Here is a 13,833-nt window from a genome sequence, read left to right on the forward strand (position 1 = left end):
CGTTCCTAGGTTACTTCTAAAATCATTTGCTTCGCACATCAGAAAGTGCGTTCATTTTCTTCAATAACAACTCGATTTTCTTCGCTATTGAAGTAATGTAGTGCTCCATCTCATCTAATTTTTGTTGTTGTCTACGAAATTAATTAAAATTATTAATGTAACAAAAATCTTGATATAATGGATTAACATGGGGAAGGGAGTGTCCGTTATAGTCAAAAGTCCATTATATGATTTGCGAACGATAGAATCTAAAATACTGCTAATAGAAGCCTACATAGTATTTACAGAAGACTATACTTCCAACATAAAACTAGGAAGTGCTTACAGAAGTCAAGATACTACATGAAAAATATTAGATTTGGCTTGAACACTTTTTGACGATTGATAAAGACCTAATACTGCTTGCAGAAAACTATATATTACTTAAACAGGACCAGATTCTCATTGTACAAGACTAAATACTGCTAATAGAAGCCTACATAGTACTTAGAGAAGACTGGATAGTGCAAATAGAGGACTAGCTAGTGTTTGCAGAACACTAAACACTACTTGAAAAAGACTAGATATTGCTTGAAGACTATACACTTTTTAACGCTTGATGAAGACCTATAAAACTGCTTGCAAAATACTATCTGCCGCTTATACAAGACCAGATCTTCATTGCAAGATACTAAATACTTCTCGAAGAAGACTAAATACTCTACGCAAAAGACTGCATTCCTATTACAAAAGGCAAAATTGTGCTTGAAGAAGACTTGATGTTTCCAAAAGACTGCTAATAGAATAAACAGGGCTCACAGAAGACTATATACTGCAAATAGAAGATTAGCTTTGAATAAATATTGCTTTGGAAGACGAAATATTGCTTGAGAACTATACACTCTCTAACCAAGTTAAATATCCATTATAAGACACTAATTACAGATAAAAAACAGGATAATACTTTACAAACGCTAGATATTGTTATAAGAAGACTGCACACTGTTTGATGGTTGACAAAGGCTACATGTTGCTTGTTGAAAACTATATACTGCTTCCACAAGATGAGATTTTTATTGCAGAAAACTAAATGCTGTTTGAATAATACTATACACGGTGTCTCCTCGTTGAGTTGTATAACTTCGTAGGGTTATTCCTTGCATCAAAATTACCAAAAAACTTCCAGTCAACATACATAGGTCCAATTCTCAACCATGAGATATGAGATAACTTAATTTTTAAAAAATAATAGTTTTTATAAAAATTTTGCAAAATGTTGTCATCGATAACTTTCAAAATTCGCTATAAAATTAATTTCTTGAAGGATCCTTGTGAAAATATCGCCAATTTTTAATTAAAGTATCCTCTTTTTAATGCAACAAGCCGTTTTGAAAAATCGCTTTTAGTTTTTGAGAAATAAATTTTTGAAATGATCGATAATTTTTTCGAATTTTGCAATTTTCGCCGATTAAGTTTTAAAAATTTCTATAAAATCCATTTCTTGGAATATGAGTTTAAAAACTTCCCAAAGTGTTAATAAAAGTGCCCTCTTTCCAATGAACCAACAGTTTCTGAAAAATAACTGTTACTTTTTGAGAAAACAATATTTAAAGTTTTGATAAAATTTTCAATGTTGCAATTTTCAACGATAACTTTCAAAATTCGCTATAAAATTAATTTCTTGAAGGATCCTTGTGGTAATATCACCAATCATTAATTAAAGTAACCTCTTTTTAATGCAAAAAGCCGTTTTGAAAAATCACTTTTAGTTCTTGAGAAATAAATTTTTGAAATAATCGACAATTTTTTTTAATTTTGCAATTTTCGCCGATTAAGCTTTAAAAATTCGTATAAAATCCATTTCTTGGAATATGAGTATGAAAATTTCCCAAAGTATTAATAAAAGTGTCCTCTTTCCAATGAATCAACACATTTTGAAAAATATCTTTTAGTTTTCGAGAAAACAATATTTAAAGTTTTAATAAAATTTTCGATGTTGCAATTTTCATCGATAACTTTCAAAATTCGCTATAAAATTAATTTCTTGAAGGATCCTAGTGGAAATATCACCAATTATTAATTATAGTATCCTCTTTTTAATGCAAAAAGTCGTTTTAAAAAGTTACTATTGGTTCTTGAGAAATAAATTTTTGAAATGATCGACAATTTATTCGAATTTTGCAATTTTCGCTGATTAAGCTTTAAAAATTCGTATAAAATCCATTTCTTGGAATATCAGTATGAAGCTTTCCCATAGTGTTAATAAAAGTGTCCTCTTTCCAATGAACCAACACGTTTTGAAAAATAACTTTTAGTTTTTCAGAAAACAATATTTGAAGTTTTGATAATATTTTCGATGTTTCAATTTTCATCGATAACTTTAAAAATTCGCTATAAAATTAATTTCTTGAAGGATCCTTGTGGAACTACCACTAATTATTAATTAAAGTATCCTCTTTTTAATGCAACAAGCCGTTTTGAAAAATCACTTTTAGTTCTTGAGATATAAATTTTTGAAATAATCGACAACATTCGAATTTTGCAATTTTTGCCGATTAAGCTTTAAAAATTCGTATAAAATCCATTTCTTGGAATATGAGTAAGAAAATTTCCCAAAGTATTAATAAAAGTGTCCTCTTTCCAATGAACCAACCCGTTGTGAAAAATAACTTTTAGTTTTTGAGAAAACAATATTTGAAGTTTTGAAAAAATTTTTGATGTTCCAATTTTCATCGATAACTTGCAAAATTCGCTATAAAATTAATTCCTTGAAGGATCGTTGTGGAAATATCACTAATTATTAATTAAAGTATCTCCTTTTTAATGCAAAAAGCCGTTTTGAAAAATCACGTTTAGTTCTTGTGAAATAAATTTTTGAAATAATCGACTATTTTTGCGAATTGTGCAATTTTTGCCGATTAAGCTTTAAAAATTCATATAAAATCCATTTCTTGGAATATGAGTATGAAAATGTCCCAGAGTGTTAATAAAAGTGTCCTCTTTCCAATGAACCAAGCCGTTTTGAAAAATAACTATTAGTTTTTGAGAAAACAATATTTGAAGTTTTGATAAAATTTTCGATGTTGCAATTTTCAACGATAACTTTCAAAATTCGCTATAAAATTCATTTCTTTAAAGATCCTTGTGAAAATATCACCAATTATTAATTAAAGTGTCCTTTTTTTAATGCAACAAGCCGTTTTGAAAAATCGCTTTTAGTTTTTGAGAAATAAATTTTTGGAATAATCGACAATTCTTTCGATTTTTGTAATTTTCGCTGATTAAATTTTAATAATTCGTATAATCGATTTCTTGGAATATGAGTATGAAAATTTCCGAAAATGTTAATAAAAGTGTCCTCTTTCCAATGAACCAACACGTTTTGAAAAATAACTTTTAGTTTTTGAGAAAACAATATTTGAAGTTTTGATATAATTTTCGATGTTGCAATTTTCATCGATAATTTTCAAAATTCGCTACAAAATTAATTTCTTGAAGGATCCTTGTGGAAATATCACCAATTATTAATTATATTATCTTCTCTTTAATGCAAAGAGGCGTTTTGAAAAATCATTTTTAGTTCTTGAGAAATACATTTTTGAAATAATCGACAATCTTTTCCGAATTTTGCAATTTTCACTAGACCTAGAACTAGAATCATTTTCTAGTTTCTAGTTCTAGATCTAGTATTAATTCTAGTTTTGGTTGAATAAAAACATACAACAATCTAGCACTGAATAACAGCGATAACACCTAAAACTACCATCCTTGATTTATATATCACGATCGTGTAGACAACTCGGGGAAAACCCCGAGTTTATTTATTCCATTCATAAAACAACTTGAAGAATAACCCGAGTAGGATTCTATCTACGAGCGCTAACATTTATATTTAAATATATTGAGATCCGTTATATCGAGGTTTTAGTGTAATTAAAGTAATAAATTTATTATTTACGCTTGAAAATCATTTAATGCCATTAAAGGTGCTCCTGTTGATTTTGAATCTAATCTTGATTCATTCCCTCTTTTGCGACCTAAATTGAAACGATTTTAATTAAAATTAAAAATAAATAAATAAATAAAATGATGTATTACTAATATGTTCTTGCGCGGGAATTTTCAAAAGTTCCAACACTCTTGTGATATCTTTAACCGTAACCAAATTAGCCAAATCGATTTTATAACGCGCCATAAAAACGTCAACATCTAACTCGCTAAATCCGCAAGCAATTAAACCCAATCGAATTTGTTCCGCTGCAATGTTGTATTCGTTTCTTTTCCTTGATAAGCCAGCAAAGAAACCGCATTTCATTGATTTACAAAGGTTGTGGAAACCTCGTTTCCAAAATTCAGTCATTTGCATCACTTCTGGCCCAACTGTCTCGTTGTTTTTAACGGTTGCGTAATTTCCACAAATTATTCCAACAAACATATTCTAAAAAATAAAAATTTATTACATCTTTGCACTAATTAGTTGATTCAATTACTTACAACGAGTACGAAGAATACGACGAAAATGAATAAAACAAAAAAGATAGGTGCCATTAACCGATGGGTTTTTTCTAATTTTTCATAATTAAAATCTGCCAAAATCGTTCTTATTAAAGTAAACATCGAAGTTCCCAACGATGAATATTCATCGACATCTCTGCCGTAAGCTTGATAACCGAATTCAGCGAAAGCGATTAAAACCAAGAAGAAAATGATTGAGAAATAGCATAAATATCGACCACTCTAAAAAAAAATTACGCATTATTAAGAAAATTAAATTAAATTGTTTTTACCATACCAAAGCTAATGTTCTATTTATTTGCCCGGTTAAAGCGCTCAAATTAAAATACTTAAAAATCTTTATGTAAATAAAGAATAGTGTAAATCCTTGGACGTTTGAACAAACGTTGTTTATATAGGCCAAATGTTGCAGGGAAAAATCGGTAATTAAAGCGCTGTTTGTTTGTACTGAACTAATCAAATCGATTAACATTAACATTGATGTTACTGTTAAAGCAGCGTGACAAATTCCAAGCTTAAAAGAAATTATATGGATGCAAAAATGTTTTAAATAATAAAGCTAAATTAATATATTGACACATTTTTGTTTCTTAAAATGTTAAACTTTTAGGTGTTTATGTTTTTGAGATAAATTAATTTAAGATTTCATTCTTTCTAATGATAAGGATGTCCTGCTGTTCTGTCAACCTTTAGATCATATAGCTGGACGCTTTGTGATACAACTTGATCTCTCATTATATCCACATTTTGTACTCTGCCTTTGTAGTGCCTTTTATACTTCTTAAGATTCTCAGTTCGATTTGTGCATCACTCAAGAGCGGATGTGTTTTGCGATTGTGCGACAAGTGTTAAGTGTTTTTTTTTACATTGACATTATACAGGGTGTTCCGGTGACTCGGGGCTTAAAATTAACCTCATATACTAGAGCAAAAATGATGACGATTCGTGAAAAAAAATTATTATAAAAGTCTTCAAATGGTCAAGATATGGGCCATCAAAGTTCAGAAGTTTTAATACATTTTTCTAAATATTTTCAATACCATTTATGGTAGAGCGTTGAAATTTGCTACAGGGTAAACAAATATCAAGCAAAATCATTGAACTAATGTTGACTTTGATCGGGCGGCGGCAACCATGCTATACAGGCTGTCCCTAAAATTTGTTTGCTCAGAACTTTTTTGTTCGCTCGTAACCCTACATTTATTTTTGTACTTTTTAATAGAAAATTTATTTTAGAAACTTTTATCACTCTTTGAAAATTTTGATAACATTGACCGTTTTCAAGTTATACGCGAAAATATTAAGCTTCGATTTCAATGGTAACACTAAAAAACAAAAATCTTCGAAAAAGTCAAGGTTGGCCATGGCAATTAAAAAAAACAAATTGAGCTGTCAACTTGCTTATGTCGTTTAAACATAAATGATAGTTTTTTGTTAGTTAAGTTTTTATTCATTTTAAGTGTTCAAAATGGAGAGTTACACATTTAGTGAACAAACTGACATGATTTTGACATTTTGGGAGAAATTTCCGAACCGCAGAGCGCCCAATCGAAAAACATTTTTAAGGATTGAAACCCGTTTAAGGGAAAATGGGACGTTTAAGCCGAAATTTGCTAACAACAGTAACGTAAGATCAGTCCGAACACCCGAACTAGAAGAAGATATTCTAGACTACGTAGAAGAAAATACTACAGCTAGTACTTTGAATATGGCGAGGAAATTTTAACTTCAAAAACAACTGTCTGGCATGTTCTTCACGAGCAACAGCTTTATCCATTTCATTATTACAAAGTTCAAGAAGTTCGACTGGCTGATTACCCACTGCGACTGCAATATTGCCAAATAATGCAGCACAAAATCCAAATTGATGATCAGTTTTAAGAAAAAGTGCTTTTTACAGATGAATCCACTTTTTCTAAAGATGGAATCTTCAATTTGAGAAATTTACATAGTTGGGCGGACGAAAATCCAAGATTTAAGAAAACTTGGAAATCACAATGGAGATTTTCTCTTAACGTTTGGGCTGGCATTGTGAGCGATGTAATTATTGGACCCGTTTTGTTGCCATCAAGGCTGGATGAACATACATACAGGCGACATTTAGAGAAATTAGATGATTTTTTTAGATGACTGTAGAATGTGTAATGGTGCTCCTGCGCATAGCACACAAGCTGTCCAAGAATTTCTGAGGGAACGTTTTCCGGGACGGTGGATTGGACTAGGAGTAGGTGCACCGATAAGTTGTCCCCCCCGATCGCCGGATCTTACGTCTGTAGATTTACCTTTTTTTGTTTGTTACGATTGAAATCAAAGCTTAACATTTTCGCGTATAATTCGAAAACGGTAAATGTTATCAAAATTTTCAAAGAGTGATAATAGTGTCTAAAATAAATTTTCTATTAAAAAGCACAAAAATAAAGGTAGGGTTACGAGGGAACAAAAAAGTTCTGAGCAAACAAATTTTAGGGACAGCCTGTATAGCATGGTTGCCGCCGCCCGATCAAAGTCAAAATTGGTTCAATGATTGCTTGATATTTGTTTACCCTGTACCAAATTTCAACGCTCTACCATAAATGGTATTGAAAATATTTAGAAAAATGTGTTAAAATTTCTGAACTTTGATGGCCCATATCTTAGCCATTTGAAGACTTTTATAATAATTTTTTTTCACGAATTGTCATCATTTTTGCTCTAGTATATGAGGTTAATTTTATGCCCCGAGTCACCGGAACACCCTGTAGAAGGTCTAAAAACCCAACAAAATCTTAACCCTCCAATAACCGCCAAAGTGGTGTATACCACAGACGAAGATGAGTTAGCTTTGGAGACTGACTGGATAATAAAACAAGCTAAAAGAAACAAAATACGTAAAACTAAAATCTTGCTATCTAAACTGTATTTGGAAGTTGAAAGCAAACCTGAAAAGCAACTATTACTACGCCCAACAATATTAATTTATAATGTCAAACAATATTATGACATTTATAAATTACTTAAGTATGTTTTTATAAACCACAGTAAAACAAATCATGCATCACAGATGCTTACTGAAAAGAATTTGTCCTGGTCAACTTATAAAAATAAGCAAACCAGAAATCTGAAAGTGGTAGCTAACAAGATGCATAAAAGCCGTTAATGATATCAAAGATGAACTATTAGAGCGCAATTACAACATTCGTAAAGTAACCCAAATGTTAAAATACAAAACAAAAGAGCCTCTTCCTTTATACATCTTGGATTTTGCACCGTCAGAAGATGTAAAAAGAATCCATGAAATAACAAACATATTTGAAATGCGTGTCAAAATCGAATAGTACAGAAAGCCAAAACACACCAAAGCTTACTGCCATAAAAATCTGAGATATGTTAAATGCGCTGGTGAACACTGGACCAGCGAATGCATTAAAGCTAAAGAAATCCCGGCTAAATGTTTCAACTGTGAGGAAAAGCATCCAATGAACTACCCATGATGCCATCAGGAATAAGAAAACTGTATGTTCAAATAAAAGAAAGCCAGGCGTCTGATATGCCGAAAAAGCGAGTGGTGAAACTGCAGAAAAATTGTAAGTACATTAATCGATAAGAAGGTTGACAGTAAATAATAATATATCTTTATTGTGCCTTCCACAACTACAAATAACACTACATATTTCTATTTCATAATATTAAATTAAAGAAGGACCACAATGGGCGGGTTCATACCAACCCAATTGGTTGCAAAAAAATACAAAAAAGAAAACACGAGAAAGAAAATAAAAGAAAAAAACATATAAAATGAATTATAAAATACTTAATCAACTAAAGCAAAAAAAAATCATACTGCCTTCACAAATCCCAACATGCCAACGGTAAATATCCGAGCATGAGATATTATTCTCCCCCTTGCTGCTGAAACCTCAGCCGCATCAAACTCTTCCTGAATGTATCTAAGCTCAGAGATTTGGCAATTTCCCATAAGATTTGTAAATGTGATAGATGAAGCTTCTTTCAAATAGAGACGTCCGATGTTTTGGTGGATATATAGGATTGTTTAATCTCGTAACATATGGGTTTGTGGCCGGTTTGAACTTAATTTCTTATACAGATGTTACCCCCATCTTACCCCACAGATGTTACATCATATAGGTCAATCTCATTATCACCCTTAGTACCAAAACTACTTCAAAAATTACTATTAAAGAGACTAAAACCTGTCATAGAAGAAAAGCCCTAATACCAACACATCAATAAATTTCGGAATAAACATGTAACAATAGACCAAGTGCATAAAATAACGAATACTATCGAAATAGCAATGGAAGAAAATAAAGTCTGCTCCGCCGTATTTTTGGATGTTGCACAAGCTTTCGACAAAGTCTGGTTAGATGATTTAAATTACATATAATCATACCAAAACCGGGTAAGCTTGATTATTTCACACCGAAATCATTTAGACCAATCAGTCTCTCCTCCTCTCTTTTGAAAACTCTGGAAAGACTCTGTGATCGCTACATTAGAGATTTCTGTCTTTCAACTAAACCAGGATGAGGAACTTTGGCAAGCCCAGAATGCCATCCCTTGCTAATACTCCATTGGTGTTGTCAAAAAAAGTCAAATATCTGGGCATCACACTTGACAATAAAATGACATGGAGAGCCCACCTAGATAATAGAGTAAAAAAAGCGTACGTTGCATTCGGTCAATCCCGGAGGGCTATACATAAGACATGGGGTTTGTCACCCAAAAATGCCCTCTGGATTTATACGGCTGTAATCCGAGCTATACTTACATATGGTGCAAGTATGGTGGTGAAAGACCTTACATCCACTGCTGCACTTAATAAAGTACAAACTTGAAGAAGAAGAAAAATAGCCTTAAAATCTACTTTACACTGATGGTTCAAGTAGATGGGAAGGAGTTGGAGTCGGAGTCTTCTCGTACGATCTCCGACTGCACGTATCTGAACCTCTAGGTAAAAGTACCACCGTCATACAGGCGGAGTTAATCGCCGCTGACGTTATTGTCAGATCCAACTTGGTAGGTAAGACTTTCATAATTTAACAGCAGACAAGCTATTTTAGCCCTGAGTAGAATAACAATTACCACAGGACTTGTTATGGGTTCTCATCTGACATTGGAGAAGGCCGCAGTGCATAACTGTGTTATACTTCGATGGACAAAAGGACACTCGACTTGTTCCGGTAACAAGCACGCTGATAGGCTTGCCAAAAGGGCTGCCATATTTGCTTGAACCGATAATCGCTCCGTCTTTATCAACTCAGATTGAGATAATTAAAGATTTTACCCACAAAAAGTTTATGAACTGGTGGCATAGGGTTAAGGGCTGCAATCTGTCTAAGGAAGTATTACGTTATCCCGCAGCAGAGGCATGTCTTTCGTAAGGCTTGGTAGAAACGCTGTACGAACTGTAACGGGATTCGTCACGGGTCACTGTAAGGTAAATAAGCATCTTTATAACCTTAAGCTTACTGTCAGTCCTCTCTGCCGCCTCTGTGAAGAGAGCGAGAAGACGGTTCGACACATCTTGTGGGACTGTCCCACTCTACAAGACCTCAGAATGAGAGACTTCGGAGAGGAATGGCTGAGCATGGATGACATCAGGAACACACCTCTGAGCTGTATCCTAGCCTTCGGAAATTCCTTAGGCTGGTTGATGTAGCCGGAGAGAGTGCAGGAGGATGTACAAGGTGCTCTATGTATACCCTCCCCTTTCCTACATACATACATAATACATATAAGTTACAATTGGCCTTAAATTCAATAGAAAACTGGACCCTTACGCCGACATAAAATATCCGCAAAATATCTTGGTATGTATAACGCTGGATGTCAAATTCAAATGGTATCAAATTTAGACACCTATATTGGCTTATTGGCAGAAAACCTACGTTATCACTAAAAGACAAGTTGTTAATATACAAGCAAGTATTAAAAGCAAAATGGACATACACTGAAACACCGACCTCCATCGCAACTTGGAAGTAGCATCGGTCTCATCAGAAATTGCATCATTCTAAACATGAGAGGAGAATGCCATAAAAAAAACAGTAATAACCTAAATGTGTGTTCCGCGTGTAGCAGTGCGCTCGTTTTTGTTTTGATCTTAAAACGGTAAAAATATGACAATGTTTATCTATGTTAAGTATGTGTAAAGCAGACTGGATCACAGCGAAAAGCTGCAAAACATTATCGTCATTAATTTTGTGTCAAAAATAAGTAACTAATTAGTATGTATTTACTAGGTGGTATACAATTGTGCTATGCATAATATAAAAAAAAATCTTTATTCCTCATTATGGCTTTTTTGTGGGATGCTTCTGCTGTACTTCCGGCGCATAGATGAGTATAGTTGTTTGTTGCGTCATATGAGGCACTCTAATATGCTTGCTGACTTATTTGCCTGATTATTCACTTCATCCATCAGCTGCTTGTTACTCGGTATTTCCATTCCCAGATAGTTAAACGTAGTTATTTAAGCATCTTTAGCAATTATCATCGGTTTGGTCTTCTCGCACACATTTTGTATTCAGCGTTGAACTTTGCAGAAAGATTGAATTTGTTTCCGTTTATCAAGGACGGTAGAATCTAAGAGGATTTTGTTCTTTTGCAGTCCACTACTGTTAACAAGGAGCCTGTACACTACGTCACACCATGGGTCACGCCCAGTCAGCTAGGATCTAAAAGAGGTCCTCTTAGATTCTATCGTCCTTGTCCGATTACTATAATTCCTCTTTGCAATTCGATCTATACTTCCTGTATCTTTCTGTACTGTGTCGGGTTGAGTTTCGAGAATGTTTGTGTTTGTCACCTTAAGTCTTTTAAGAATATAAAAATCTGAAATACTTACTCCAATCATCATATAATCAACATAAGTCCAAACATAAGTAAAATATTCCGATTTTAAATACATGATTTCTCGAAATTCCGACATTAAATAATACATTAAAAATACAAAGTAAACGAGAAAACATCCAAATGCAAAATGATTAAACACGCTGTCCAAATGTAAACCATTAAACGTGTAAAATTTAGCTGATGGGATGACCCCTCCAACGGCTGGGATTTCAAAGATTAATTTCACCCCACAAAATATATCCAAATTTGGGTTGTAAAGCATAAAATCCAAAAAAAGTGCTCGAGTATTTAACGAGTACCAACCATCCTTTCTTAATCTCCGCGCCATCTGTATGAAATTGGTGCGATCCAAGCCCATTGGTATCAAAAAGCCATCAGAGGCGTAATTCGCCAAAATACCAGAGTAAGCAACTGCCATATTTCTTTTTGTATACATACAACTAAAATTAAAAATAAAAAAGAAGAAGATATAGAATTAATTTTAAAATTACCCATCACCGGGGAGTTGACAATCGGGTAAAACACCACTTTTAAGCCTAACACTATTTTTATATTCCTCCCTACAATCCCATAGGTGGCGTTTAAATCGGTTGTGAACGGTGCACGAGCCATTAATAACCGCCACTTGTCTTAAAGTGGGTTGCCCGATTAATTTATTAACATACAAAACCCCGCGATCTTTTCTTATATCCAATTGAATTCGGGTTCTTACATCGAAACTTGTCCAATATAGTTGTTCGGATAAATATTCAACAAGGTAGATGTGAAAGAAATGGAGACTTCTTATTTCGGAAAATTTATATTCGAATTCGTCCACTGAAAATTCATTCCCAGTTATTTGTTTTTTTATGGCTGCCGTCATGTAATAAGCGTCTGTATCAACTTTTCCTAAAACAACTTAAACAATAAAAATTAACAAATAAATTGTTTTTATGTTAAGGCTTTTTTTTTCTTACCCATTGTGGCACAAAATAAAAAGATTATGTAGAAAATAAATTCTCTTCCGGCTATAACTAAATAATATTCTCGTTCGAAACGTTGCGCAATTTCTGCTGTAACCCATTTTACTAAAAAAATAAATTAATTATTTAAATTAAAACTAAAACTAACACTGGACTTAGAACTAGAAAGTTAGTTGTAATGCTAGTGTTAGTTCTAGTTTTAGTTGTTATTCAGAGTTAGTTTATTGAATACTTTTATTGAATTAAAACTAGAACTAACAAATTAAGCATTTGCTAATTCAAAATATGAAATGGTAGTTGCTTATCTATGCGTGACGTCACGAACGGGCCTTCGAGTTGTAACGGAATAGTTCATTATACCGATTTTAAAATATACAACAATTTAGCACTGAATAACAAATAAAAATGTTTCTAGTTCTTGGTCTAGTGTTAGTTCTAGTTTTACACTAGCACTATCACCAGAACTATCACAAGACCTAGACGTAGAATCATTCGGGTTTAGCCGTCTTGAGAGACGTGCGGCTAAATCCGGATGTTTCTAGTTCTAGGTCTAGTGTTAGTTCTAGTTTTAGTTCAAAGAAAAATATGCAACAATCTAACGCTTAATAACAACAAAAACAAGAACTAACACCAGACCTAGCTAGTGATCTAACACTATTACTTGGGTTGGGTTGGGTTACACTAGACCTAGAACTAGAAATATTCGGGTTTAGCCCGAACGTCTCTTAAGTTCGAAACGTTGCGCAATTTCTGCTGTAACCCATTTTACTAAAAAAAAATAAATTAGTTAATTAACTTGAAACTAAAACTAACACTGGACCTAGAACTACAAAGTTCTGAAGACGCACGGCTAAATCCAAATGTTTCTAATTATAGGTTTAGTGTTAGTTTTAATGCTAGTGTTAGTTCTAGTTTTAGTTATTATTAAGCGTTGGTTTATTGAATACTTTTATTGAATTAAAACTAGAACTAACAAATTAAACATTTGCTAATTCAAAATATGAAATAGTAGTTGCTTATCTATGCGTGACGTCACGAACGGTCCTTCGAGTTGCACTGGATTAGTTCATTATATCGATTTTAGTTCAATGACAAATATACAACAATTTAGCACTGAATAACAAATAAAACTAGAACTAACGCTAGACCGAGAACTAGAAGCATTCGGCTTTAGCCGTGCATAATTCTGTTGGTTTCTAGAAACATTGTCATCGTTTTACTCCAATGATTAGTTCTACCAACCTAACTTGTTCAAAATGCAAAATATTTCCGAAATTGACGTATTTGACATGAAAACTGAATATAGCTGCAGAATGAAAAGTTATAGAAGAAAATGTTTGGGAAAAAACGTTCCCCATTGACGCGAAAACATGTTCCATAAGAGTTGTTCCAACTTAATTTGGTCAAAAAGCAATAAATTTTGAAAATTGACGTTTTAACATAAATAATCGGTAATAATTCAAGAATAAAAAATTTGTTTAAGATAAAAATGTTTCTTATTAACTTCAAAGACCATATCATA

At 32.9% G+C, this 13,833-nt stretch overlaps 1 protein-coding gene across 1 annotated transcript in view; it reads right to left on the reverse strand.

The window, feature by feature from the left end:
* Positions 1-13,833, reverse strand: part of LOC111416798 (polycystin-2-like) — a 21,274-nt gene continuing 7,441 nt past the window's right edge. The window contains exons 2-9 of the mRNA XM_071194871.1: positions 12,306-12,416; positions 11,841-12,246; positions 11,342-11,789; positions 4,772-5,008; positions 4,474-4,716; positions 4,078-4,417; positions 3,938-4,016; positions 1-131 (exon numbers count right to left, since the gene is read on the reverse strand). Coding sequence (XP_071050972.1) covers positions 23-131; positions 3,938-4,016; positions 4,078-4,417; positions 4,474-4,716; positions 4,772-5,008; positions 11,342-11,789; positions 11,841-12,246; positions 12,306-12,416 — 1,973 coding nt within the window. The 3' untranslated portion in view covers positions 1-22. The remainder of the gene's footprint in view (positions 132-3,937; positions 4,017-4,077; positions 4,418-4,473; positions 4,717-4,771; positions 5,009-11,341; positions 11,790-11,840; positions 12,247-12,305; positions 12,417-13,833) is intronic.

This window comes from Onthophagus taurus, chromosome 3, assembly GCF_036711975.1.
Source record: "Onthophagus taurus isolate NC chromosome 3, IU_Otau_3.0, whole genome shotgun sequence".
Taxonomy (NCBI): domain Eukaryota; kingdom Metazoa; phylum Arthropoda; class Insecta; order Coleoptera; family Scarabaeidae; genus Onthophagus; species Onthophagus taurus.